This window comes from Arthroderma uncinatum, assembly GCF_011692745.1.
Source record: "Arthroderma uncinatum strain CBS 119779 chromosome Unknown scaffold1, whole genome shotgun sequence".
NCBI lineage: Eukaryota > Fungi > Ascomycota > Eurotiomycetes > Onygenales > Arthrodermataceae > Arthroderma > Arthroderma uncinatum.
Window position 1 is genome coordinate 4641219 of NW_022983863.1, and position 27026 is coordinate 4668244.

The 27026-nt window shown below is 47.3% G+C and overlaps 12 protein-coding genes across 12 annotated transcripts; 6 read left to right on the top strand and 6 right to left on the bottom strand.

Moving 5' to 3' along the window:
- Positions 1-299: 299 nt before the first annotated feature.
- GIQ15_01406 (nuclear envelope protein) lies at positions 300-2088 on the bottom strand (the record flags this gene model as incomplete). The annotated part of the gene is made up of 2 exons (XM_033548823.1): positions 300-1848; positions 1913-2088. 2 exons carry the CDS (start codon positions 2086-2088, stop codon positions 300-302), a joined length of 1725 nt encoding a protein of 574 aa, XP_033409774.1.
- A 2436-nt stretch (positions 2089-4524) lies between these two features.
- On the top strand, positions 4525-5073 carry GIQ15_01407 (uncharacterized protein; the record flags this gene model as incomplete). Its single annotated transcript, XM_033548824.1, has 3 exons — positions 4525-4598; positions 4653-4728; positions 4810-5073. 3 exons carry the CDS (start codon positions 4525-4527, stop codon positions 5071-5073), a joined length of 414 nt encoding a protein of 137 aa, XP_033409775.1.
- Positions 5074-5904: 831 nt separating this feature from the next.
- Positions 5905-6387, bottom strand: GIQ15_01408 (uncharacterized protein; the record flags this gene model as incomplete). Its single annotated transcript, XM_033548825.1, has 1 exon — positions 5905-6387. The coding sequence occupies one exon, from the start codon at positions 6385-6387 to the stop codon at positions 5905-5907; it is 483 nt and encodes a 160-aa protein (XP_033409776.1).
- Positions 6388-7086: 699 nt separating this feature from the next.
- Positions 7087-8073, top strand: GIQ15_01409 (uncharacterized protein; the record flags this gene model as incomplete). The annotated part of the gene is made up of 1 exon (XM_033548826.1): positions 7087-8073. One exon carries the CDS (start codon positions 7087-7089, stop codon positions 8071-8073), a length of 987 nt encoding a protein of 328 aa, XP_033409777.1.
- Positions 8074-8647: 574 nt separating this feature from the next.
- Positions 8648-9542, top strand: GIQ15_01410 (syntaxin; the record flags this gene model as incomplete). The annotated part of the gene is made up of 2 exons (XM_033548827.1): positions 8648-8941; positions 9018-9542. The coding sequence occupies 2 exons, from the start codon at positions 8648-8650 to the stop codon at positions 9540-9542; spliced, it is 819 nt and encodes a 272-aa protein (XP_033409778.1).
- Positions 9543-9880: 338 nt separating this feature from the next.
- GIQ15_01411 (cytochrome c1 heme lyase) lies at positions 9881-10729 on the bottom strand (the record flags this gene model as incomplete). Its single annotated transcript, XM_033548828.1, has 1 exon — positions 9881-10729. One exon carries the CDS (start codon positions 10727-10729, stop codon positions 9881-9883), a length of 849 nt encoding a protein of 282 aa, XP_033409779.1.
- A 610-nt stretch (positions 10730-11339) lies between these two features.
- GIQ15_01412 (uncharacterized protein) lies at positions 11340-12599 on the top strand (the record flags this gene model as incomplete). Its single annotated transcript, XM_033548829.1, has 5 exons — positions 11340-11482; positions 11544-11832; positions 11897-11981; positions 12038-12159; positions 12279-12599. 5 exons carry the CDS (start codon positions 11340-11342, stop codon positions 12597-12599), a joined length of 960 nt encoding a protein of 319 aa, XP_033409780.1.
- Positions 12600-12956: 357 nt separating this feature from the next.
- On the bottom strand, positions 12957-14405 carry GIQ15_01413 (uncharacterized protein; the record flags this gene model as incomplete). Its single annotated transcript, XM_033548830.1, has 1 exon — positions 12957-14405. The coding sequence occupies one exon, from the start codon at positions 14403-14405 to the stop codon at positions 12957-12959; it is 1449 nt and encodes a 482-aa protein (XP_033409781.1).
- Positions 14406-15134: 729 nt separating this feature from the next.
- On the top strand, positions 15135-16364 carry GIQ15_01414 (diphosphomevalonate decarboxylase; the record flags this gene model as incomplete). Its single annotated transcript, XM_033548831.1, has 1 exon — positions 15135-16364. One exon carries the CDS (start codon positions 15135-15137, stop codon positions 16362-16364), a length of 1230 nt encoding a protein of 409 aa, XP_033409782.1.
- Positions 16365-16522: 158 nt separating this feature from the next.
- On the bottom strand, positions 16523-20976 carry GIQ15_01415 (elongator complex protein 1; the record flags this gene model as incomplete). Its single annotated transcript, XM_033548832.1, has 10 exons — positions 16523-16680; positions 16738-17529; positions 17594-17873; positions 17931-18064; positions 18119-18393; positions 18456-18798; positions 18856-19009; positions 19063-19613; positions 19673-19765; positions 19836-20976. The coding sequence occupies 10 exons, from the start codon at positions 20974-20976 to the stop codon at positions 16523-16525; spliced, it is 3921 nt and encodes a 1306-aa protein (XP_033409783.1).
- Positions 20977-21379: 403 nt separating this feature from the next.
- GIQ15_01416 (cytochrome c oxidase subunit 8p) lies at positions 21380-21739 on the bottom strand (the record flags this gene model as incomplete). Its single annotated transcript, XM_033548833.1, has 3 exons — positions 21380-21405; positions 21467-21499; positions 21562-21739. 3 exons carry the CDS (start codon positions 21737-21739, stop codon positions 21380-21382), a joined length of 237 nt encoding a protein of 78 aa, XP_033409784.1.
- A 495-nt stretch (positions 21740-22234) lies between these two features.
- Positions 22235-25759, top strand: GIQ15_01417 (uncharacterized protein; the record flags this gene model as incomplete). Its single annotated transcript, XM_033548834.1, has 6 exons — positions 22235-22963; positions 23017-23107; positions 23165-24229; positions 24295-24893; positions 24947-25512; positions 25579-25759. The coding sequence occupies 6 exons, from the start codon at positions 22235-22237 to the stop codon at positions 25757-25759; spliced, it is 3231 nt and encodes a 1076-aa protein (XP_033409785.1).
- Positions 25760-27026: the final 1267 nt, after the last annotated feature.

Sequence of the window (27026 nt, forward strand, 5' to 3'; positions counted from 1 at the left end):
GGGACTCACAGCTACCTGACTGGTAACTCCATTAACACATCCAACTCCCCTTTTACTTTGCTAGGCAAAATATGTTTTCGCTGCCTTTGAGTTGCATGAACAGCCATCGCGGCTCTTAACCTTCAAGGTATACGGAGCAATACTTCTGTAGTAAGATATTGCCTTCGATCTGTGAGTGCGTTTCGAGGTAATTATTACGGCTGGGATGCAAGAGGATGGCCTATTAACCGTTTAAAGGTAAGGGTATTATGGTTTCTAACATAGCTTTAAAGGAGTAAAATCAAAGCATCACTATCTTTTCATACATCTTTCGTCCTAACCGCTTCTCTCGCCAGCTGTAAATCCCGCCCCACGACACCAACCTCATTCAAATATAAGCTGAACGCCCCCAAGAGCTCCGATAACCCGGTTTTAAGCGCAGTAATCACAATTTCAACCTGTTCTACCGATCGATGTTCCTGGTTTGCTACATCGACATCACTCCAATGTGGCTTCAATCCATCCTTGCTAGTAAATGACTCCAGTGTCGTGATTGTTTGGGTGAACAGTTTAACCACAGTGGGCACGTCAGCCTGGACTCTTCCGAATTGATCTTCCTCTAAACTTGCTATGAGGAGGCTTTTGAGAGACTCGGTGGCGTCGATGATAGCAGCGAGTTTGGAGTGTGGTGAGCCCAACACGATGCCTCGGAGACGATTGGGAAATGATTGTCTGAACGGTAGTCCCAGTGGAGACCGCATAACTTGTTGTATTATTGGGTTTATAACACCGCCAGTCTCAGGCCCGCTCGTTAACAGTTTCAGCTCTTGTGCTGAATTCGATATTGTGCGCTTTTGCTCGGGGTTTAACAGAACGTTGGATGCACGGTCAATAGCAGAGCGAGCTCTGGCTTTCGCTGCAGGCGTCCAGTCCTGGGATTGGCCGTAGGATTTAGCAAGAGGACCAAAAGCGGCCTCGAACTTTTCTGTCCTAGTGCCAGGCTTGGGCGAGCCAAGAAGAATATTTTCGTTTCTAGATGGTTGGGTGATTCGAGGTAGGGTTTGCACCATCTCTTGAGTGTTGGGTTGAGGTTCCTTTTGGCCTACTGGAGCAACGGTGGCTTGTGGCTGGGGGTTTTGGAATTCTTGTATTCTCCCTGTGATGCCTTTGATGACTTCTTCTGATGCCTTTAATATCTGGTTCCAAGCCGAGCCTCCGTTTCTATCAATATCCTTGAATATTTGCTTTCGTCGGTCCGGGAATTCTTGGCTAATCAGGCAAAGCTCCCAGAAGGCGAACGTCATGACCGTCTCCTTCTTCGATTTGAGCCCGTTAATAAGGCTCCCATTAGGGTCAGCTGCACCGTTTGTAAGGGGCTGGCCCTTCTTCAGCGGTGCTTGTCCTAAGAACGCCGAGAAAAGGAAATTGGATATTTGCCATAACATAACGAGCAGAGACCCCGACGTCGCAGATCGAATCAAAATTGATATGTGAATAGGTGGTATAAGGCCTGGGGGATCAGCTGCTGATCGGGGGAAGTTCCAGAACAGCTTTGCAAAGTAGAGTGTCCAGCTCCAGGCGGTCCGTCGAAATAGGAACATGTAGACTATTGGGCCAACGGCCGCGGTAATACAGCCGATAATGGCCGACTCCCGTAGTATTTCTGGGGCGATTTTGCTGAACTGTGTTGGAAGTGGAGCAAGTCGATGTGTTCTCCGGCTGGTGGTTAGCTGGGTTCGTTTTGTGACTGGAATAGGAACTTCATCCCAGTCAAAGTAGAGATGGAGTGACGACTGGACGAGTGCCAGCAAGATGAAAAAGCAGTGAAGGTATATCGGTCGTTCGTTAAGGTGTGACCGCTCATATGATCTAATTTTCACAAAGTATTAGACACCCTACATCCATTGAATGATAATTCCGTTGCGCCACTCACTTTCCGGGTATCACCCAGTTTAATTTGGCATCCGCTGATGAAGACCATTTATAGACCTCGCTAAACCACCATGCAGAGAACAGGTACCATGTGACGGTCTGTGTGGAATTAAAGGATAAAGCGGCGAGCCTGAAGTTGTGAAAGTGAGATGCAGCAATGCGGGCTCCAACGTGCATCTGGCCGACCCGTAGTATAAAAACGCATAGCCCCGAGATAAAAAGAAGTAGAGCTCGAACGCCGCAGGGGCCTAAAGGAAACCAGGACCAAAACACTAAACCATCGTGAGTTAGTAGCTGATACGGTTACAGGGTAAGTTCGGTGTTCATGTCAAGGTGGACGTACAAGAAGACTTGACCCCAATACAAAAGGATATCACATAACACGCCAGCAGCGCAAAGGCTGAAGCATGTACAAAGCGTCTATGAAGCGTAGACGTCAAGATCCGCCTGTACGGCCTCAGCTTGACAGGCGTTGCCATGGTGGTGGGATGATAAGAGAGCTTCTCGAAAGACGGTGGTCGGTTATCGCATCGTTGGGCGGTGCCTGGGGATGAGCAAGCTGTATGGCTAGCTGTAGACGGCCGGATCGAGTGTCCACATAGAGCAATTGATGAGTCTAGGTATACTCAGGGATGTAAATCCGGGGATGGATTCAACTGACGAGCTTCGCCTTCAAATCTCGCGATCTCGTTATTTTTTTGTCTCCAAAACAAAATCAACACGCAAGCCACAGCTAAGGAGCCACTTGTGGCGCCGAATGAAGCTTGCCGTCACGTGGACACCAGGCACAAACTATCTCTAGGTAGGGAGCAGAAAAATAGAGAAAACAACTAAACGAAGAGGTTATGAATCAGTAAGCAGTTTAAAACGCCCTGTCGACGTATTTCAATCCATTGCATAACGCTAGATCAAAAAACATCACTCCTAGGGGATATATATCTGTAGCATGGAGCCCCAGGCCGCTCCTGCTAAGATCTTGTTCCATACTATATTCCTAAATGTTTTTTAAGTAGCTAATATCGCCTATAGATATGGGTCTTCTTGAAGCCTTTTGACCATTCAAGTTACATTTGTTTCCTGTGCAAGAATCATGTGAGGCCAGAGGGGATAGTGCCCGTCACTGCCACCTTCCGTTATCACAGCTAAGTAATGCTTAGTATTGAACATGTATATACAGAGTACATAGTCGTGTTCTGACCTTGTCTTCATGGCTGTTCTCTTTGCCGCCACAACGACAGCATATTCCAGGGGATGCAGCCCAACCAGGGTTCCCTATGTCCGGCATCAGCAGGGTGTACAGTCTTCCATAGGCCAGGAGGTATAGCCTGGGAACCATACATGATGCTACGACTTGTCAAGCTCTATCTCGTGAATATCCAACCCACTTTCACTGTTAGAGAACCATGGTTAAGCCTCCAACAAGTAAGATATTCTTACCGCCGTCCGGCAAGCGGTATAACGTTCTCCTACAGCTAGCTAATAATATCACAGGCCATACGCCTTGAGAATACTTATTCAACCCCTCCCACCTTGCCGTTCGAATAAGGGGCTCGAGCTGAATACCTATTTGTATACATTTATTCATGCGAATGGAACATTGAGTGCATCTAATTTGTATTATACGCGCTGGCCCCCAACATTAAATGACTATGTCTTTATTGCGTTTTATGTCTTTGTTTCTTCTTTGAAGTGATGCATTAAGCCTTGGGTCTATAAACCGAAGAACATGAATACCGCGCTACCTATGTTAAGAGGTTTGACTAAATCTTACGATCTGTTTTTATACCTGAGTGCCTGTGTTGTTATCTCATTATTCAAGTTTGAAGTGTTTATGTCAGGCAGGCATAAGGAGAGGCTCGAGGTTATTAAATAAGGTCAAATTGCTGTTAGACTTATCTTCTCATCTTCCGTTACGGAGTACATTTTCCCTTACGCTTGCCGATATGCTTGTCCTTAAGAAAAATGATAACATATAGAGACACTTAATTTGTGAAGTGCGGGCGGAACGATGGCTTCAGCCGGCTAGGGCGTTCTCCCTGCGCTTTAAGTGTAGCAGTTACCGCCGAACTATGGGGGATAGGGGTGGAGACCTCCATTATTTAACTAGCCGCCAGGGAGGGGCCACAACCACAAATATAGTTAAACTATGCATGCACGGGATAACTGTTGGCGAAAGAGTTCCCCGGGCGGCTCCAGCTCCAATAAAAAACTCGTTACTGGTAACCTTTCCTACAACCCGAAACTCAAACTAAAACTCTGCGCTAAGTGAGGCTAAGACGGCCGAGTCGAATTCTATTTGCATATGTTTATTGTTGGATCACAAAGGACAAAAACACCTAGTATCCAATGGGAACCACCGGGTATAGGAACGAGTCGTACCACAGCACAGAGAATCCGACATTTATTCATGCAAACGGAGGATCGAGTGCATCGACTTCTATCTTATGCGCCGGCCCCCAACTTCAGCAGAGGTAGAACGGAGTATATATAGCGATGTCTTCATCATGTTCTATTCTCTTGCACAAAGCTCATCTCAATCAACTTCATGAGAATATCCAAATTTTCAAGATATATTTACCCATAACCAAGCCTAGTTAAAATCTCGAGGTCAACATGCCCAAAACACTTACCCTAATTCTCTTTGAGCAATCCAAATATTTCCCCAACAATACCGCGCACTGGGGCCTGTAAGTCCGAACCTTACGGCACAAATGAAAGAGTCAATGGTAACCTTTATGCAGCCTTCTTCGAGAGCATGGTTTAAAAACTGGCGAACTTTTCCATGCCGGTAAGGGATCACTGATAACTGGGATGACGGTATGCGCTCATCTCCCATTCCATTCTTGTGTCTTCGAATACCATGCTAATCAAAAGCCGTGACCGATTCCTTGGCTTCAGAGATTCGAGGTTATCCCAGATGTGGAACCGGTAAACTCCTCGTCAATCCGAGCCTCGGTTGAAGTCGCCGCAGAGCTTCACCTTAGCAACCACGAGCTCACGGCGATATGCAAAGAAGTGGAAAAGGGTCGCCGTTTCGATCTTATTGTCAATAACTGCCAGAGATTCTGTGCCCAGGTTTTGGAGCGCCTCGTTGCAAACGGAACCCTTACCCAAGCCCAATACGATGCACTAGCTACGAAGGGATTTCGACCCCTTGTCTAGGTGCCTAAACTCCTCGAATACGTGGGCTTAGTTTGGACGGATGTGGGGTAGAAGAATCAGCTTCGAGAGTGCTGCCTTATTTACTGTGGAGTAGACTTAAGTAGGAGAAAAGGCCTTGGAGAGGGCTAAGGCGATGCATTTTCGGCGTTAAATCTTAAGGAATGAATTTCATTGTTGACTTAATTATTGACCGATTAGCTATCTTAGTAACAGCCAGTTAAAGTTTTTCTAGACGCCATAAAATAACGCTACCATGCTGGACGGCACGGGAAGCTATCGAAACGAGCAATAAGTAGGCCAAAATAGATATACGACGATGGTCTCTAGGTGGTACATCTATAACGAGTCCATACATACGAGTAGTGAGGAGTGCCGGGCCCAGGAGGGGGGCGGTGTAGTTATAACTATAACCAACGGTGAAACTAGGCGTCGAGCGTAGCTCCAAAGACATAATTAGCAATTCAAAATCAAAAATAACTCTAGCAAAGTGAAACCATCTCGCGTGCCTGGTAATCAAAAATGGCAATCCTATACATTATACAAGTAGAGTTAACGGTGCTAATTAGAGAAAGCGAGTTACAGAAACTGGCATTATAGCAAACTATACGGAGTACTCTGGACTGATACAATCTTTAGACTGGTACAAGAAGGCTTTAAAAGTCAAACTCTACGAAAATTATAGTACGGCGAACGATTATTTAGCCGTTTGATCCATCGTTGTCAAGCTCAAGTACACATATAACCACAGAATAAGACTTGTGTTGATATCATATAAAAACACTAATTAGACATCCAAGCACCACAAACTCCACGCTTCAGCACACTGACTCATCACAGACTTGTAAACTTTATCACCTTTCCTGGCTTTGGGCGTGTGATGTAAACGAGAAAGACAGAGAGCGTCTCTGTCTCCTCCGTAGCGTCGGCTTTCCCTTCACTTTCGTGCATCACTTCGAGGGCAGAAGGCCGAAGGACATCTTGCGCCCACTGGGCCACTGACTCAACGGTCGACGGGCTCGAAGCCAGGGGACGTTTCCACTGCTTACGGATTCGTGTCCCAACTTCCTCGAGAAAATTGCTGGTAGCCTCGAACCCTCTGGCAGGAAGTGTAACTGTCCCGATTGGCTCGCGGGACGTCTCTTTACTTCCATGAAGTTGCACGGTAGGATATTTGTCTGTGAAGCTGGAGCGTTCGATCTCGCCAGTCTCAGGGACAAGATGGAGTGCATGAATCATGTCGCCGCGCTTGCTGATAATGAGGAGCACGGAGGGATTTCTCGGTGCAGTAAGTGACTTTATGATGCGGGCGAACATGTTGATGGTTGTTTAGACGCAGATGAGCCACGCTGTTAAGAGCGAAGAGAAGATTTATGGGGAAGAAAGATAATATTGGTTAAGCGAGGAGAAGATTTTATATGAAAGGAAGAATAAATATCAGGTAAATATGTTGGATGGTTGAAAGGCATCCATATTATGCCCCGGCGCTTAAGAAACCCCCTGTGCATATCTTTCTCTTGGCAGTATCACGTGTATATAAGGACTAATATTCTTCCATTCCGTAGGAGTCACGCCTCAACCTATCAAAATATACACTGCGATTATATAATACATACCTACGCCTGTAGGAGTAATGTCAACCAATCAGCAACACCAGCTCCTGATGCTTGGCAATGGGGGCCGTATTGTTGATTGGTTGACATCGCGCCTTAGTTGATATTATATAATCATCCGGCATGGTTTGATGAGGTCCGCAATGGTGCCAAGAAAAGAAATCCCATTATTGCATGCAGGGGACAAAGGGGGCCAGCAACAGGCAAACATATTCCTCATGTCTGCCGCTTAGCGAAGTACGAAGTAGTTATATAAAGAGCATGAGTGAAGGACCCTAGCGTTTTGAACGTTCTTGAAAACAATACCCGAACAACCTTCCATAACTTTCGTTGACCATCCAACTCCCTAGCCTTATCCACCGAATCCATACAAAGTACGCGCCAGACGGCTGCATCAACAATTATGACGCTGCATGACGAGAGTTCTCAGGAACTGGAAGAGATTCCCCGGGAGACATGGACATGGTCTGCTGTCGAGAGCCTCCCTAAACTCACAGGACCAACTGTCCTGAATCTTATACGCATTCACTATATCTCTTCTCCCACCACCATCCTCAAGTTCGGCGCTTGCCCGAGTGAGGGCATCATGACCGTGCTCGCCCGTTCTATCGTGGGCCCTTCTGTTCCTCATGTCGACTGCATCATCACGGTTCCACCCAAGCAGCCACATTTAGAATCGTGGGATGGCATCGTTATGTCTCGCCAGCCTGGCATGCCACTGATCGAAGTCTGGCCGTCACTCTCCCCTTCGCAACGCAGGACCATCAAGGAGGAGATCTGTCAGATGATAGTGCGTATGCGGAAGCGCCAGTTTTCCTACTACGGCCGTCCTGGGAGAAAGCCGTACGTCCTCTTTGGTTCATACCGTAAAGAGGAACACCCCTTCTGTGCTTCTCGCTCGGAGTGGGATGACTCGCGTATCAAGGCAATGCGAGCTTCTGAAGACTTAGAATTGGATCGTGTGCCCAGCCTCGAGAAAATACAGCGTGATACCACTGGCCCGGACGGCTGGGATCGGCCTGTCCTTACGCATGGGGACATATCTGACAGGAACATCCTCGTTGACCCTCAAACGCTAGCGGTAACGGGATTTCTGGACTGGGAGGTGTCCAATATCATGCCTGCGTACTTTGATTATGTTAACGCACGGCTGTCTGGAGGTCATGACCCTGGGTGGAGGGTCGAGCTATTAGATATAATGAGGTCTGTTCTGCGCCGTGAGTGCAACGCTGTCAATGCCGATAAGGGAGAGGAGTTGTATAACAAGACGCTGGCGGCATGGGATGAGATCGTCAAGATCGAGAGGTTCGCGCAGCAGTATAGTGATGACTGTTACTGGACTTTCGAAACAGGCCTTCCTGCTTCTGAGAAGACTGATTCTGCCTTGTAGTCTCTTGATGGGTCTAGATAATGTTCATCTGTTATTTAATGTTAGAACCTGCTACAAGTTTTCTGACTCGGTACAACTTTGTAGAATCTATATGTCGTTCCTGATGTTTTATACCGTCCATAATAAAAATATCAAGCTTGCTCTGCCGTCCAACAAGCGGCGTTATTTTGGCTCAAATGTTTTCCCTTTGGCATATAGTTATCCGTCCTGTCAATCTATGATAGAAGGAAAGCTAGCAGAGACCCAGCTCTCAAATTGGCGGCTCTACAGATTGCATTTTTTGCCATTAGGGTAGGTTCGATGTTATAGATATCTTGTGCGTTCGGAGGTCTGAAGTAAAGATGAAGTTGACGTGCCAAGAAGAGCATAAATGACACGTGAGTTGATCTACACGTGACACTTACATAAGCACATGCGTCATGGAGTTGCTTCGGCGGTCGGAGCCGTTTTAGGTGTTCCAAGGTTCACGGCATCAGCCTACGTCTTGCGCTTCCCATCATATACTAGATTAGACCTCATATACGACTATTTTCTTTCATTTGTATTAATACCCAAGTCAACTATTCCTTCTGAAATGTCATTTGACAGGTTATCGTCGCTGGAAGCCCAGCCACCAGGCAGACGCCAGTTGGACTCCGAGTATCACGATGACCCGGAGTTTCAGCGCTTGACGGACTTCCTCTCCAATAAACTGTTTACTCTGACATCGAATATCACCCGGCTATCGAATCAAATCTCGCTCCTTGGCACGAAGCGCGATACAGACCGTGCGCGTGAGAGAGTACATAACCTCTTAGAAGAGACGAGAGAGGGGTTCCGGGAGGCTGGGGAGGGCGTCAAGAAGATCCAGACATGGGACGATGTTACAGTGAGTGACCTATACAGATACCAAGCGTACTTTTTATGGCTTGAAGTATTTATCGTTGCTAATACCGTATCATCAGCCTGCTCAAAAATGGACCCAAGACAACCTCTCATCTAAATTCAAGTCTACGCTCGACGAGTTTCAGGCCGTTCAGCGACGAGCCCTTGAAAAACAACGCGCATCAACCGCGGCTGCACGAACGGCCATAGAGGAGTCCACTGCGCCCACCGGTCCCGAGGGTGAAGAGGGCCAAAGTCTACAGCAGCTCCAGGAGCAGCAACCACACCTTGCCTCGCAGGATGAAGTCGACTTCCAAGAAGCTCTCATCATCGAACGTGAAGCCGAGATTCGAAATATTGAACAGAGCGTTGGTGAGCTGAATGAGCTTTTCCGAGACGTTGGTCATATTGTTCAAGAGCAAGGAGGGCAGATCGATATAATCAGCGAGAACGTATACAATACAAGGGATGATACGCGAGGAGCAGATCGAGAACTTCGAACTGCTAGCAGGCATCAGAAAAATGCCCGCAACAAGATGTGCTGTCTCCTGGTTATCATGGCAATAATCCTCGTTATTATCGTGTTGGCAGTTGTACTGGGCTGATCGGTCAATGCAACGGGTAGACCGGATACTTGAGCGACGGAGATGTATTATTTATTTATTTTCTTAACAGTTGTTGGGTGGTTATGGCGCATATGGCTGCTCTTTTACTGCGTTGCTTGATACCTACTATTTCCATTGCTTCTGATTTATTATCGATAAAGCCCACAAGCTATAATAATACCCTGGCCGCTTCTGGCAGAGATGCGATGGGAGTTGAATCGTCTTAAGTTTATTTTGTGCATATATCTTACACATGATGTTTTGGTACACCGACGTATATATCTTACAATCCAGACACGCTTATGTCCTATTATCAGTATCATCGAGTTCCCCCAGTTTTATAGGCCAACGAACCGGCTAGCCCTCATCCTTATGCCCTCCCACGAATTGAGTTTCGGCCGAACATCTAGGAAGAAATTCAGTTTCCCACCGCTACCTTTCTGATTCGATTTGCCTTGGTAGAAATCGATCACATATTCTAGCCGGGCACCATCGCACCTCTCGACGACCCAGTCATGTCTATCGAAGGGAAGCTGGTATCCCAATAGTCCATTCCATCTTGCGCGGGGACTTAAATATTGACTCTCAGCACCCAATCCACGAAACGAATATAACTTTGGGCCTCCGCATTTTGAGCTTCCAGGATCTGATGTCGGGCCTTTCGACTCCCAATCTAATATCTCGGACCAGGCGCGTTCATTCACGGCATTATGAATAGGTATTATTGATGCTACAGACGTAGCTAGCTCGGTGGCATTGCTTGTAGAGGCAGGGGTGTTGTTTTTGCGTAATAGTGCATCGAAGAATTGTCGTTCAGAAGGATATATCCAATTTCCAGTTTTGCCGTCAGCGCCCGTTTCAGACTCGGCATTTGATGGAATCCCGTGCGATGCAACTGCGACTGAAGGCTGCTGTGCGTAGGGAGATGTAGGGAGTGACGATGATTGTCCGGAGGCTGGTTTGCTAGAGGGTAATGCGCGTGGAATGTTGCTAACTTCGCGATCGGTGGAGAGAGGCCTTTGAAGCTTAGCGGGGGGTGCTTTGGCGGAATCCGAAGGAGACCCGTGTGGTGAAGCGTTCTTATTCTGAGCCAGCCAGATTTCTCGAGTTTTATGGTCTACCGGGCAGGCGTCAGCCGGTGGTTTGTTGTCTTGGGGTGAAGCCAGCGAGCTTGCACCGGCGCCCATGGTTGAAATTTATTCACCACCGAGGAGAGTCCTGTTAACTTAGTGAACGACAGCCCCTGAGGAGGTCAAAAGAACGATGTAGCGGGAAACTTTTAGATCACTCCTCTCGGAATATTTGGAGTATCTTCTGCCTTTGGACTGAGTATATAACTCAGATACCTCTTGGAGATAATTAACAGTTCAAGCTTCAAATTCAACATCCAAGTGCTTAGTCAGCTCTCCGGTCAATTTAGCCGCGCTCTCTCCGGAGTATATAAAAGCATTTTATCTCGATATGCTTACAGTATTGACGATTAGATTTATCTTAAGTCGGTCACTATTGTCTCCTGCTAATACAGTCTGCTCTATGGCTACCGTAGCTAACCCATCTACTCTGTACCCTCAGGGGGGAGACCTACTAGTTATGTGTCTTGACTCCTAGCGCCTAGTTATCAAAAATCTGCAGCCTGCGGCCCCTTTCAATTTTTTGCTATTCTCTGTTGTTAATTCCATAACAACTTGATACAGCAGCCTGCGTTTTCACATTACTTTTCAAGGCTCTGCTGAACTACCAAGTTGTTAGTGCCAGGCTGACTGAAATTTCCCCCAACGGGCTCAATTGCTGATTGGTATGATGACTTGGATGAACCGCACCTTAAAGGGCCAAAAGGCATCGTACAAGCTGCTTGAGATGCTCAAGGAGCCGTCGCTTTATAAAGCTGCCGTTCTACCATCCTCCACTGACAGCTCCAATCCCGCAAGCACCAACAAATTGTACGTCCAACCTGGCCTGTTCTCTACATCTTGATACATTTATGTATTGACGATATGCCAGCGTCGCGATAAAGGATCTTGTTTTGGAAAGGGAGCTACGGGTCCATCAACATCCGGCAATCCTAGGATGCAAGTATATCCGCCAGGCCGTGGATGTTATCGAAAAGGGCAAGCTAGAAGATTGGTCTCCGTCGCCGCTGTCAGTGAGCAAGCGGATGGCTCTTGAGTGGATGGACACGGATTTGTGGCTCTTACGACCCTATGGGAAACCATTTTCAAATCCAAAACTACCAGCTATTGTCACCAAGTCTATCCTAGAAGCCCTTGTTGTCTTTCAGAATACAAACGGAGTACACACAGGTCTGCCACTACCTTCATTCCCACTTAATAGTCGGATTTCAATCTAATTTGCAGGGCTTAGATGTGAATCCAAATAACATATTTCTATCAAATTTGGAATCTCCGACACCTATCGTTAAACTTGGAGATTTGGATAATGGTATGTTTCCGAAAACCTTTCGGACCTCTAATACACTTCTACTCACTCCTGGATAGCCTTCTCTGAAGGTGTTGCCAAAAACTACCAGGGCGCTCAAACCCACGAGACTCGTGCCCCCGAAGTTTGGAGGGGATTAGGGGTTTGGCATTCATCGGATGTCTGGTCCCTGGGCGTCACAGTGTGTTTTCCCTATTTTATCCCTTTATCAGTGGTGATGATGCCTAACATTGGAAGCCGTAGATCACACATTGGCTAATGTCAGCTACCCTTTTTGGCCCCCGTGACAAAATAATACAGGATCATCAGACGGCATGGTGTCTTGCTAAAATATTCCGGCTTGTGGGCCATATTGAGACACCAGAGAATCCAGATTTTAAAGGCGAATTTGAATTTGCACAGGCCATAGAAGGTGGCGGATACCTAGACCCCAAAACAGGCGAAGCAAAGCCCTATATCAGTGTTGGCACTCTCCGAGAAGAACTACAGAAAATTCCGCGGGAGATATGTTCAGACGCCTGTATCGATTTCCTAGAGCATGTGCTTGTCATCGACCCAGCAAAGCGTCCAACAGCGGAAATGGCTCTGAAACACGCCTTTGTCGCCTCAATAACTGTTTGATTTTTATATTATTATCATCTACATACCTGGCCAGTTAACATTTTTCTCGAGTATATCCCGCAAGGGTGGCGCGTACAAACCACGCTAATAACAAAAGAATAGCAAAAGAACTCATTAATGAGGGACTGGGGTGGCCGAATAATAATATTGCAGCCTATGGACTTGGGTATACTGATTCAACTATTTTAATGCTAGACCATCCATAGTATTCTGGATACCATCATTGCTCAACATATAGAGCTGCATATGTATGTATAATAATAAATGAAGGATATATAGCAGCGGACAAGGGAAGATCGCTCGTCTACTATATCCATTACTATTATCTATAGTATGCAGCTCCTCCCGGCTAATATATCATAGTTCTGAGGGAATCAGATAGTCTTTCCATGCGCCGGTATCAGCATCTCTAAATGTATCAATGCCTCCCTCTACACCAGAATCACCCACAGTCCAAATCCCGGTCTCGACTAGCTCCCTCCATTTATCGAGCAGCCGCTCTAGGCTCTGTGGGTGATGCTCGCCTCCAAATGGCTGAAAGCCCTGTTGGAATAAACCGGATATAGTTCCTCTCTTAACCATATTGCGATCGCCTGTCCGGGCTCCTTGCTCAGACCAGTCATCTACCCGTAGCGGAAAGGGGAGTAGTAGCCAGATGCCCTCCTCATTAGTAGCGTAGTAAGATCCCTGCTCCACTGCCTCGCTATACAAGCCAGCGGGCGTTGAGTGGTCCCCAAACGGAATAACCAGGCCCATGTGTTCAAAAGGGTTTAGGGCCATGTATCTTTCGCTTTTATCAATATTGATTGTCTGGTTAGGATCAGCTGGACCGAAGATAAGAACCGGGGGAATCATTGTGCCAGGCCTGTATCGGTCAACCCTACGTTGTATAGCAATAAACTTTTGATTAACGGCAAATATAGCGGCGTCATGCGGGACTTTGAGACCAGGTGCGATAGTTATAAAGCGTGGGGTTCTTACTCGCGTGAGAACGGAGCGAATAAAGCAGCTTTTAGGCACAGATGCAGTATCTAGCTCTACCTCAGTAAATAGAGGCTTGTCACCGTCGATAGAGAGTAAAGAAGCATCAGACATCCGAGCTTCAATTGCAGCGGTAAGGCGGTCGAATGCCAGCACGGCGCTGTCAACCTGTGCAGCACTATACGGCTGCCAGATCCAGTCAGTGTCAGGTGTTTCAGATAGAGTCACCTTGCCGATATGAATTAGCTTGATCCATTTGGTTAGCATCGTCTCCAGCGGATGCCACATTTCTGGATGTTCCTCCACAGGGAGCACGAAATCGGTATCCTCAAGATACATAGGGAATGCAACACGGTGGCGCTGCTGGTCATAGATGACTCCAAATGAGTGGCTGCCTGTTGCCGTATCATAAAGTAGGAGGAAGAGCGGACGGCCGTCTTCAGTCTCATCTCCTTCATACTCTAAAAGAGTTGTGTCTGTGACGAGCATTTCTTTGGGCTCTACAAGACTTGAGACCCAGTAGAAGAAACCCAGATCCCCACGACTAAAATCAGGTATGATGACAGATCCGAGAAATGATACCATGGAATCATCAAGCTTGTTATCAAGTATTTCGACGTTGTTGTCGGCATATACCTCGAAGAAAGATGGTCGCGTTAATAACTCATCCAAATCCTCGGCCTTCTTCTGATGCGCTGCCATCCAGCCAAGGGCGACAAGATAGTTATGTAACTTCGCGCATCGCTCGAAATCGAACATGCCTTCACTGGCGGGATTGTCTTCGGACACCAAGGCATCTTCGATGTCTAAAAAAGGGTGGAGCATCGCGGTGCTGTTATTATGCTGTTGTTATAGGTTGGCCTTTAAGTTGCTAGTATGATAGAAAAGGTAGGCAGACGGATATATGAAGCAGCATATATGCATTACCCCGAGTAGACAGAGCCTGGAGTACATTTGCATCTCCTAGAATGGCGTTCCTATGTCGCTTGAAGGATGAACCCTGGCTAGTCTCGCTAAGCACCCGGTAGTCAGCTATAACATTTGAGAGTCTCAAGGCCCTTATCCTCGTAGTTAAAGAACTCCTAGCACACCTCTAATCCCTTTATTGCTTGAGGCCTGGTAGAGAATGCGGGTTCTATACAACGCCCTGGCATTTGACCAGCTGGTTATATAAATCATCTTGCAGACCTAGTTTGCCCGTAAGTAAAGATGCGCAGAAAGATAGTTCACGATATTATAATACTCACCTCTTAGCTGGACACGTACCGAGTACAGTCCTAGAATGTTATTGCTGTTGATGTTCGGTGGCTGCGAGGTCGGTCTGCCACTGGCCGAACTTCGTGGATTTGCATCCCTCCGAACTCCTTCATCCCAATAGTTTGCCCCGCCAAAAGCACAAAACTCCCAACTTCACCACCACCCAAGCTCCTCTTGATCTCTGTTCATTCACAGCATTGACCCAAACGATTGCTACTCGAAAAATGGCTTCGACAAATGACCAGAAAGTGTACCGTGCCAGCTCTACGGCGCCGGTAAATATTGCAGTTATCAAGTATGCAAGCTTCCACCCCTTTCTACAACGTCCATATAGAGGGCCGGATTGGTCTTTGGTGGGCATTTCTAACCGTCCTCTACTTGCTGTACAGATACTGGGGAAAGAGAGATGCTACTCTCAATCTACCTACCAATTCTTCCCTCTCCGTGACCTTGTCACAAAGCTCGCTTCGAGCGTACACCACCGCATCATGCTCTGCGAAATACCCCAGCGCCGATGGCGACTCGCTCACCCTCAACAACAAGCCTCATAGCATCCAGGGCTCACCACGAACTCTTGCTTGCCTTGCAGACCTACGTTCCCTCAGACAACAGCTAGAGTCCTCCAATCAATCCCTACCCAAGCTCTCTGCATACCCACTACGCATTGTGTCTGAGAACAACTTCCCCACGGCCGCTGGATTGGCTAGCTCAGCTGCTGGATTTGCCGCTTTCGTGCGTGCAGTCGCGGACCTTTATGAACTACCCCAATCAGCCAGTGAATTGAGTAAAATAGCCCGTAAGGGATCTGGTTCCGCATGCCGTTCGTTGATGGGTGGATACGTTGCCTGGAGGGCCGGCGAGAAGGAGGATGGAAGTGACAGTATGGCCGAACAAGTTGCTCCTGAGAGCCATTGGCCCGAAATGCGAGCTCTGATCCTAGTGGTTAGTGGTGCACAGAAAGAAGTGCCCAGCACAGAAGGAATGCAGTTGACGGTTGCTACCTCGACTTTATTCCCAAGCCGTGCCCAGTCAATTGTGCCAGAGCGCATGGTTGCAATTGAGAAATCGATTCAGGAGCGCAACTTTGATACCTTTGCCGAAATAACGATGAGAGATAGCAACGGTTTCCACGCTACGAATTTGGATACCTGGCCACCAACCTTTTACTTGAACGATACCTCCCGCGCAGCTATCAGGGCCGTCCACGATATCAACCGTGCTGCCGGACGCACCGTTTGCGCTTATACCTTTGATGCTGGCCCCAACGCAGTTATTTACTACCTTGAAAAGGATACCGAGTGTGTTCTTGGAACCTTCAAGTCGATTCTAACTTCCGCAACCGAGGGTTGGGAGTCGTCAAACATCAAGCCCACAGCCTCGCTGCAGCAATCGGTAGATTCTCGAGCTGCGGAGCTTCTGTCAAAGGGTGTTGGAAGAGTGTTCTTGACTGGCGTGGGCAACGGCCCAATCAGCAAGAAGGAGCACCTTGTCAGCGAATCTGGAGAGATATTAACTACCGCTGTCTAGTGTGTGGCTGCCATTCAACCCCTTTTAATGACAAGAGCACATCGCCTAGCAGAAACATAATATATGAAGCGTAATATTTCGAAATATTGACTTTTCCTTGATATGCGGCGTAAAGTACAAAGAGAAACATATAAACATTGCCCGTCGTCAGTTAAACCCTAACCACCCAGCAGAGACAGCTTTTTGAAGGCTTTTACGATAGGTGGTTCCCGTCCTTTGCCATTGAGCGCCTCCATGCTCTCCAGATAGACACGCTCTCCGCTCGAAATCGCACCCGCGGGGGGTTCGCCATCCTCCTTTGGCTGCCCATCTCGATCTAAGCTGGCATCCGATGAAGTCTCAAAGACTTCGCTTAAACAACCCCTACACATACCCAAAACCTCATCGAGATTTCTCTCAACAACAGCAGCTCGCTCCCGCATGCCTCTCCTTAGCATTGCCTGCACAAGAGCTTCCACTTCCTCAATTGAACTGTTCACCTTCTCAATCAACCTCCTCACGCTGTTGACAAGGTACTCCTCTTCGTAAACGGTGCCCTTCTTACCCTTCGCTCGTCTGCGTTCCTCTCTCTTCCTCATCCGGCTACTGGATCTCGACGTACTGGTTCCTCCCGTGTACCTGGTGAACAGACTCCTGCCGGCCATTGTACTTGCATCTGTAGGGGCGAGAGAGATGTTGTCTGGAATATCCACATCCCCAGCGCCTGCGCCAGTTGGGTCACCACCATAGAAACCAAGCGGATCAGCAGCGCGTTTAGCACGCAATTCTTGGATTCGTGGTACTTGTGCTTGTAATTGGCTTCTGCAGTCCGCTAGGAGTTCTGTCATGGTGCCCATTGTCTCTGCGAGGCCATGGTCGACAATTTCGGCGACCTGGTTTTGGTGACCGTGTAGGACAAGTAGCCGGCATGCATCGCCGAACTGTGATCCTCGACAAAGCAGACGTGCTGCAGCAGGGATATCGTGGAGATGATCCGCTTGAATACGCGCGGCAGACACGTAGTCTTTGTTTTCGTCTGCAAGGGTAGTGGCAAGTGAAGTAGCTAATTCCTTCGTATCGGCCTCTGATAATGGAACCATGGCTGCACAATAAAGGCATTCTCGCCACATGTGTGCGAGTTTGTACGATTCGTAGGCAGGTTCGAATACTCCAAGAGACTCGTAAGCTGTAATACATAGAGTTAGCCTATGGGTTAAGTTCTCGGATAGGAATCAAGAACATGATCTCACCGATTGCAGCTTCTTTATAGTTAGACTGGTCATATAGATAATCGGCATGTAGCTGGGTCATGTCTCGAAGGAGATCTGGCTGATACTTGTATAATTCCAGTGCATCTTTATAGAGGCTATGCTTGATCGTGTATAATTTCAGGTCGTCGTAAGACCCAAGTGCATGCAAACTCTTCAAGGCCTTGGTGAAGCGGCCAAGGTGGTTGTCAATTTCATATTTTCGTTGAAGCTCTGAAACGCCCTGTAATTTTTGAAGAAATGGGAGGTATTCTCTTGGATCCTATCGTTTTGTTAACATGGCCGACTTCTATTATAACTAGAACAGCAATTGACTTACCCTTTGTGCTTGCTGGGCGACCATCAATGTTAACTCTAGGTCATATAAGCCTAACGCATAGTTGAATAGTTGATGGGCATCAGTAAGGAAACACATATGCTCAACAGCTTCCTCAGCCTGTTCCGCACTTCGTTCTGTTTCAAAAGCGTTAGAATTTGTCACCGTAAATGATATAAAGGCCAACTTACCACGTAGCTTCGCAACAAGGCTGAGGCCAGCATCGAGATCCGGAGGGGACTTGCAAACGTGAGAGGTTACAAGATTTCGTAGGTTAGTATCAATTCGACTTGAAAGGACAGCAATAAAAGCATCGCATATCTTGTTGACTTTGTTAGGAGAAATAGTTGCGCCAAAGCCCGTGTTTGGCACTTGGTTTAGTCCTGTAAAGTCCCCTTTAGCGACTTCCGCTGGCTGCGAGAGTTTAAGTGTGTCTTTGTAAAGTGTTTTGGTCACATCCTCATTCCTGTAATTGGAGTTGGTCAGAAGACAAGCAGTTGGAATACGTGGTTATTTAGTTGAACTTACTTGAGACGAGATAAGAACTCGTCAACGAACTCGACCTTCTTCACCTGATCGAGGAACAAAGGTATATTGTTTAAAAACTGCTCAGGCATGTAGTCATGAAGGATATTCATATCCACCATTTGTGACCGGCAGACCAGGTAGGCGGATTTGTACTTCTTGTTTTCGATATAACCACGGATCCCAGCAAGGACAAAGGCACGGGGGTAGATCGTCTCTATATTTCCTCGTGGCATTTGTAGGGTAAGGCCGAATTTTGAAGGCATCGCAGTGACCAATCTCGCTCCACGTTCGACGCTTCTGCATCGTTCATCTTCCTCTGGAGTATCCCCCGGGGTCTCAAGTTCTGCAACCGTTTGTTAGTCACATTTTATATATATACTAGGGCCTAGATTTTATCTACCGTTGACGTTGGTTATATGAACAAACTTGAGCAGATGCTGTGTAGTTGTATAAATAAGGTGCGCAGCAGTCAGGAGGAACGAGGTAACACTCTTAGCTAGCAATCGCTTATTCGCATATAGGGTACCAGATCGAGAAAGTGTAAATAGGATGTCCTAACATTTAAATTAGCAAAAGAATAAGACTATATTATAGGTATGTTACTCACATCTCCACCAGGAAGCTGAATCGCGCGGGCCCAGCTCGTGTCATTCGCAGGGCTCTCATGCCATGCCACAATGGAAGCTTCACCTCCGTTGTTTTGAATAAAGCTATAGCTTCTGGCTTTTTGGTTTTGGATTATTTGGGCAATCCAAAGTTTGTCTTGCCCAGAATCGGGGAATATTGAGGAGATGTGAACCGTCTCTTCGGGAACGAAGACAGTCTGCGTTTCATTGGCCTCTAATCGCGTCCATTCAAGAGCCTCCCCGCCAAATTCATCTTGAGTTGTGACATAGACGTCGTCCTCTCCTAGGAAAGCAATTTGCCTTGGGCGTCTGGACTGAGAAATAGGGTGAGAAGAACAAAGTTTTGCCTCAAGAGGAGACGTAGATTTGAGGTCCCATGAATATATCGCAAACGCAGTTGCGGTAAGAATAGCCATTTTTGCGCTTGTCCTACTGAATGCCACGTCTATGATGTTAGAGTCATGGGAAAGTTCACAAAGCGCCATTGGAGGAGGCACCGTTGCTACTTTTAGAGGAGACAGTTTCAAGTTGCCTACGCACAAGAGTTAGCAGTGTTTTAACATCCTAAGAAAAATAGGAGATATGACATACGTCCATCGATAACGGCGATAGAGCCAAAGTCATTAGGAGCAATGGTCGAGCCGGAGGCAACATCAAAAACCCAGTCGGTATCAAGAAGTAAGCCTATAATTATAGTTAGCATACTAGGACTTTGTGGTCTAGATTGAAGAATTGACAAATCGGGGGGATATACTTGGTGAGCTTGCGGCAAAGCGCATGGATTTCTCATGATGCCAGCGGAATGTGCGGAGCGCAGAGGCTTCAGACTGAGCGATTGATAGAGGAATCTCTTGTTTGAGATAATAATGATAGTTCGCTGTGGTCCAGAGCTGGATCCTATCCCTGAACTGTACGGCAAGAACAGTAGAGTCGGCATTCCAGGTAAGATTGATGTCCGATGCCCAACCAATTCGTTCCTCCTCGGTTAACCTGAGAGTAAACTGTCCATGGCGTAGGCCATTTCTCTCGAAGAAAACGACATCGATCCTATTGTCCAGCTGCTGGATTCCGGCAATGAGATTCCCCGATGGGCGCCAGCTCAAAGCACCCTCAAGCCCGTCCACGGGCTCACTCACGCTATCCAGCGTGCCTTCTCGGGAAAATACGCGGATGACCCGACGTACACCATTTTCAATGCTATTGACAGCAAGATATGCGCCGTCCCCCCTCCAGCTGAGGGTAGTTTTGCCATCGTCGAGGTCGCTTAATTTTCCTTCGTCGACTTTCTCTGGCATTGTCGGGTCACGAAGGGCCTTTGCTCTTTTCCCTTGGAACTGGGTTTCCTTCTTTCCCCAGCCCACGGAGACGTGTTGGGAGATCTTGAGATCCTCGTTGCTGAAGGCGGTATCTGCGGCTCCTTCAAAGTCCCTGGTCATATAAAGTAGAGTATTTGCCTTCGTAGAGATGGCCAGTAGCTCCTCGTCCGGCGACCAAGCTGCGCCAGAAATGCCAGCATCGACACTACCGACGATTTCAATCTTATCCTCCCCTGGCTGGGGCTCTTCGCGTACGATGACGATATCCCCGCCCTCCAGCACTAGGCATATTACCGATGTGTCTGGAAAATACTGTAAAGACAATATACGATCACATATCATGTCCGGATTTGGACAAGGAGCATCCCAGGACGCGATAAGGGCCATGTCACCAGGCAGTGACCCCGAGATGACATCTTCATGCTGCGGTTTTCTCCTCAGTTCGATCACCGCATTATCCTCCGCGGGTCCAAATGCGCATATCAACGAGTTTGTAGTGGCATCCCACGCAGTGGCGGCCAAGGGCAGCCCACCTTCAAGTGGGATTTCCGAGAACCGAATATTCCTGAGGTTGCGCATCGTGTCTTGGAATAACTATTTACCATGCAATCGTCGATATCTTGCATGTAATCATGCTGGAGGCTCCTTGCAAAGCACCCAAAGGACTGGTTGTTCTATATCTAATGGTGATGTATGGTTTTGGGTGCAACCAGGAAATTTTTACTTTTGTGTCATAGAAATTGACCAATGATCTCATCTCTAAAGACCTCACAGTTTAACGACACAACTGCCGGACTACACTCAAGTAAAGCTGAAATGTACAAGGCAAAAATGGAGTTGAAAGTAATACAATGCTTGATTCTGATTTAATCTTTGTACAAATTGTCCAGATATTCCGAGCCACCCATTATTCCGCAGGCATTGAGAGGTTCTCGGATAGCAACCAGCGCTCGGCGTGTCAGGACAAGTGAGGAGGATCCGATTAACGAGACTTCTTGGTTTGCCAGACTAAGAAAAGTACAGTAGTTAGCAGCCGAGCAGAGTATCAAGGACATGGGCCGTAACGTACCGGCAATGGCGAATGGCAGACTGAATCCGGTAACTAGCCACAAGTATTAGTGTCGTCTCGGCCAAGCGAACAGGGCAGCAAAGTGGAATGCTAACTCATGAAGGCCCAGTATCTTACGAAGAAGAACTTGGTCAGGGGGTTGAATGGGATGTTGGAGCGAGGTCCCTCAGGGTAGTGGAAGCCGGAGGCGAGCTGGGAGCGCGATGAGGTGAAGCCTCGACGTCCGATGATGGAGGCGGCCGTGTTGGCGCGGAAGGCAGATCGGACGAACATCTGGAGAGTCAGGCATATCCTATCGAGACGGACCCAGTGAATTGGCTACATACCTTGACTGGTGACGGTGCAGGGTCGTGTTCAAAATGTCTTGGAGAGTTGATGGATATATTGACATCTCGTCGCCAACATCGAACGATTTTCCAGCTACAGATGGACTGGTCACGTGGTGTATACGCTGAGTAAGCGGTACTTCACTGCAGCAAAACACATAGAGGGAAGGAGGAACAGGAGAGATTTATACTCGTAGATATGAGTAGAAGAGGACGAACGAGAGAAATACTCATCAATACTCATTCTGGAGGTAACTAATATATGAGATAGTAAATACTTCACTGCTACTATTTTGTTGATATATATCACGTGACAGCACGCAAAGAAACAGCAAGTTTACCCGAAAAATATTTTTAGCTTCAGGTTCAAATCTACAGGTTCAATTTTATGTCGGCGCAGAGCTCTGCGGTCCTCAACCAGCGATAGTAGGATTCCGACGCGATGGACGACCTGTTTGACGTGTTCGAGGACAAGCCGACCTCGAACACTGCTTCCAGCCAGCCCCCCAAACCGCGGAGAGCTAGAAACAAGAAGCGACGAGCCAACGGAGATGTCAAGATAGATGCAGATACATCCAATGGGGCAGAATCGCCGGCGACTCCAGATATCACGGCCGATAAGAGCGATGCGCAGGATTCAGAGACCCGGGAGGACCATCCAGATATAAAGCGCCTGCGCGTTGACCAAGAACCAGAACCAGTCGTTGCGGATACCTTCGAAACCGAACAGTCTCGTGAAGTTGCTGCATCTGCTGGATTTCAGGGACAACAGGACGGGAAAGCTGTTGTCCTATCCCATCAAGTGCGACATCAAGTTGCTCTGCCCGCCGGCTATGATTACGTGCCAATCTCACAGCACAAACCGCCAGAGAAACCGGCGCGAGTATGGCCGTTTACCCTCGACCCCTTCCAGAAGGTCTCGATTGCGTCTATCGAGCGAGGAGAGAGTGTTCTTGTCTCTGCGCATACCAGTGCTGGAAAAACAGTGGTGGCAGAATATGCAATTGCGCAATGTTTGAAGAACAACCAACGAGTCATTTACACAAGTCCGATCAAAGCATTGAGCAATCAGAAATACAGAGAATTTGCGGCGGAATTTGGTGATGTTGGGCTAATGACTGGCGACGTGACAATCAATCCTACAGCTACTTGCCTAGTCATGACTACAGAGGTAAGATCTCACTACACGATGATGGACTGAAGCGTGGGCTAACAACGGTGTAGATTTTGCGGTCCATGTTATACAGGGGCTCTGAGATTATGCGCGAAGTTGCCTGGGTTGTCTTTGACGAGATCCATTATATGCGTGATAAAAGTAGGCTCTAAATATCCATCCACGCGTCAACTACAGCATCACTAACACTCTATAAAGCGCGCGGTGTTGTATGGGAGGAAACCATTATTCTACTACCGGATAAAGTTCGATATGTGTTCCTTTCAGCAACAATCCCAAACGCAATGCAATTTGCAGAATGGGTTACCAAAATGCACGGTCAACCTTGCCACGTTGTGTACACAGATTTCCGTCCAACCCCCCTCCAGCACTACCTCTTCCCCGCAGGCGCCGAAGGCATACACCTTGTCGTTGACGAGAAAGGTGTTTTCCGCGAAGAGAACTTCCAAAAGGCAATGAGTTCGATCGCAGATAAACAGGGAGCCGATCCCGCCGATGCCATGGCCAAAAGAAAAGGTAAAGGTAAAGACAAAAAGACAAATAAGGGTGGAGATAAGGATACGCCCTCCGACATTTATAAAATTGTCAAGATGATTATGATCAAGAACTACCACCCAGTTATCGTGTTCAGTTTCAGCAAACGAGAGTGCGAATCATTTGCGCTAAAGATGAGCAAATTGGCATTCAATGACAATTCTGAAAAGGAAATGGTCTCCAAGGTCTTTAATAGTGCTATTGAGATACTCTCCGAGGAAGATAGGGAGTTGCCTCAAATCCAACACATTTTGCCCCTCCTTCGACGCGGAATTGGTATACATCACTCCGGACTACTGCCCATCCTTAAGGAGACCATCGAAATTCTCTTCCAAGAAGGACTTATCAAAGTTCTTTTCGCTACTGAAACGTTCTCTATCGGTCTTAACATGCCTGCTAAGACTGTCGTTTTCACAAACGTCCGCAAATTTGATGGCGTTAGCTCACGATGGATAACGTCTTCAGAGTTCGTCCAGATGTCCGGGCGTGCAGGTCGTCGAGGTCTTGATGACCGCGGTCTTGTGATTATGATGATTGACGAAGAGATGGATCCTACTGTCGCCAAGGAAATTGTACGCGGAGAGCAGGACAAGCTGAATTCAGCCTTCCACTTGGGATATAATATGATCCTCAACTTGCTTAGGGTTGAGGGAATTTCACCTGAGTTTATGCTTGAACGGTGTTTCTATCAGTTCCAAAACACAGCTAGTGTTTCTGGGCTTGAAAAAGGTGAGATATAGATTCATAACATGACCCATTTCGCCCACTCTGAACCTTTTTGCTAACCATACCAGAACTTGCTGAGCTTGAAAAATCGCGAGATGATATGGTAATTGCAGATGAAGGCACGATCCGAGAATATTATGATTTACGGCAGAAGATTGATACCTACACAGCTGACATGAGGGCTGTGATAAATCACCCCAATTACTGTGTCTCCTTCCTGAAGCCAGGACGCTTGGTCCACATCAAATACCAGGATTTCGACTTTGGATGGTCGGTGGTGGTCAACTGCCAAATGCGAAGACCTCCGAAGAATGCGCCGCACGAGGAATACCCCGCGCACGAGAGCTACATAGTAGACGTCCTACTTCCAATATCGGAGGACTCGTTCCTAAAGACAAAAGGAGTTCAGCCATTACCACCTGGCGTCAAGCCAGCTAAGAAGGGAGAAAATTCGAAGCTTGAAGTTGTCCCCGTTCTCCTGAATTGTATTCATGCCATTGGCCTCATGCGCCTCCCTCTTTCTAAAAACCTGAAACCCGATGACAGTAGGAGGGAGGTCAAAAAACAGATTGAGGAGGTCAAAAGACGATTTCCTGATGGGATAGCGCTTCTTGACCCCATCGAGAACATGAACATTACGGACGATGCGTTCAAGAAATTATTAAGGGTATGCAAGGTCCTTCCCTTCCCTATTACCGCATAGCTCTAACATTAAAGCAGAAAATCGAAGTCCTAGAGTCTCGCCTGGTATCAAACCCTCTGCACAATTCCCCCCGACTGCCGGAGCTATACGACCAGTACGCCGAAAAAGTAGAGCTCATCAGGAAGGTCAAGGAGACTAAGAAAAAGATCACCGAAGCCATGTCGATAATACAAATGGACGAATTAAAGTGCCGTAAACGAGTACTTCGCCGTTTCCAGTTCATCAATGAGGATGAGGTTGTACAGCTGAAAGCACGAGTTGCCTGTGAGATCAGCAGTGGCGATGAGCTCATGCTTAGCGAACTTCTATTCAACGGTTTCTTCAATACCCTCACACCGGAGCAATGCGCAGCGGCGCTCAGTGTGTTTGTCTTTGAAGAGAATGCCAAGGAAACCCCTGCCATCACGAATGAAGACCTTGCCAAACCTCTCAGAGATATTCAGGCGCAGGCCAGAATTATCGCCAAGGTTTCGCAAGAGTCAAAACTTCCGGTGAACGAAGAAGAGTACGTCAAGAGCTTCCGGTGGGAACTCATGGAGGTGATGTTCGATTGGGCAAAGGGCAAATCTTTCGCGGATATCTGGTAAGTTCAATCTTGGACCCCACGCACCACACAGATACCAGACTACTAACAACATCATTCATGCAGCAAAATGACCGAAGTCTTCGAAGGAAGTCTCATCAGGGCCTTCCGGCGCCTCGAAGAATGCATGAGACAGATGGCGCAGGCCGCGAAAGTAATGGGCAGCAGCGACTTGGAGACGAAGTTCGAAACGTCCCTTACGCTGATAAAACGAGATATCGTTGCTGCGCAATCTCTGTATCTTTAGCCGCTTGTTACCGCTATCTTTGCATTGGGTATGTGTTCTCCGGCTGTACAAAACAAAATGATACATGTGTGGCGTTGTGTGTGTTATTCCACCTATTGGAGAGAGTTAGATAAAACTGTTCCCTTTAGCGAGCCAATATGATATCGGCAATCAGCGTTCCTTTGAATCCTCTCAATCCTCCCCAGGGGCTGATGGCAAAATTAAGTACTGCTTAGTCATCTATCGGACACAAAATTATGTAGAAAGCTTATTTATTTAAGCTTATGACGTAACCAAGAAAAATTTATAGAGGGAAAAGTAGAAAAGCCATAGATATGGATGACAGTGCAATAATGCATTTACATGGTTTTATGCGAGAGTCTAAGGTGAGGAATACGCCGGAAGTTGGCACAATTAAGTGCAGGAGTCTGGCGAGGGTTTCGTCATGCCAGCAAATCTAGATACCCAGTAATATAGGTGGCCCATCAGCTATAAGATGGATGGTATCACCCTTAAAATATTCTAGAAAAGGTAGATGCTTCCATCTCCATAAGTGTCTAGTTGACGTTTCACAGCTTATTTAGGAGGGACAAAGTATCACATTGGGTGGCGATATGCCTTGGAGGTGTTATTATATGAACCCTGATTAAGATCTACCCCAGCCCAAAATGTATATTATTTCGAGCAGTATTAGGTATCTAAACCAGAATAACAAGGGTCGGTCACATATGATCAGGGATAGCTTACTGCTACACATCTAGAAGAGGTGCTCTGCAACCCTAGCCAGGGGCAACCGCTTTACTTTGAAAGGGGTTCCAATCTCAGACACCCCATATAGTATGTGTTATAATAGTAGAGCTCTGGCGATGGACCGTACTAGATATAAGAATGTTCTTCAGGGTGATACGTCGACTACACCTGGGAGCGTACGATAAAAATGTTATTACCAAAAAGAAGATCTCCAAGCCTGCTGAGGCTAAGCAACGCCATCGACGGGTATAAACAAACATCCGTCACTATGGCACCCGGATGTACGCAAGCGTCTTTCCTACCTTAGCTAGTTCATAGGTAGACGACCATTAGCCTCCGTTAAGCCAAAGGTTTATACGTTAATATTGCCACAGTTCCAGCATCGAGGCAAGCTGGGCGCATGAGTGCGAGCCTATTGCTGATTGTTGCCTACCAGTTTACTTTTTCTTAGTGGCAGCCACCGCGGTATTTTATGGTGTGTATGGTATGGTCACGCCGACCTAAGCTCGGGCCCATGCCAACTCAACAGCGCCTGACT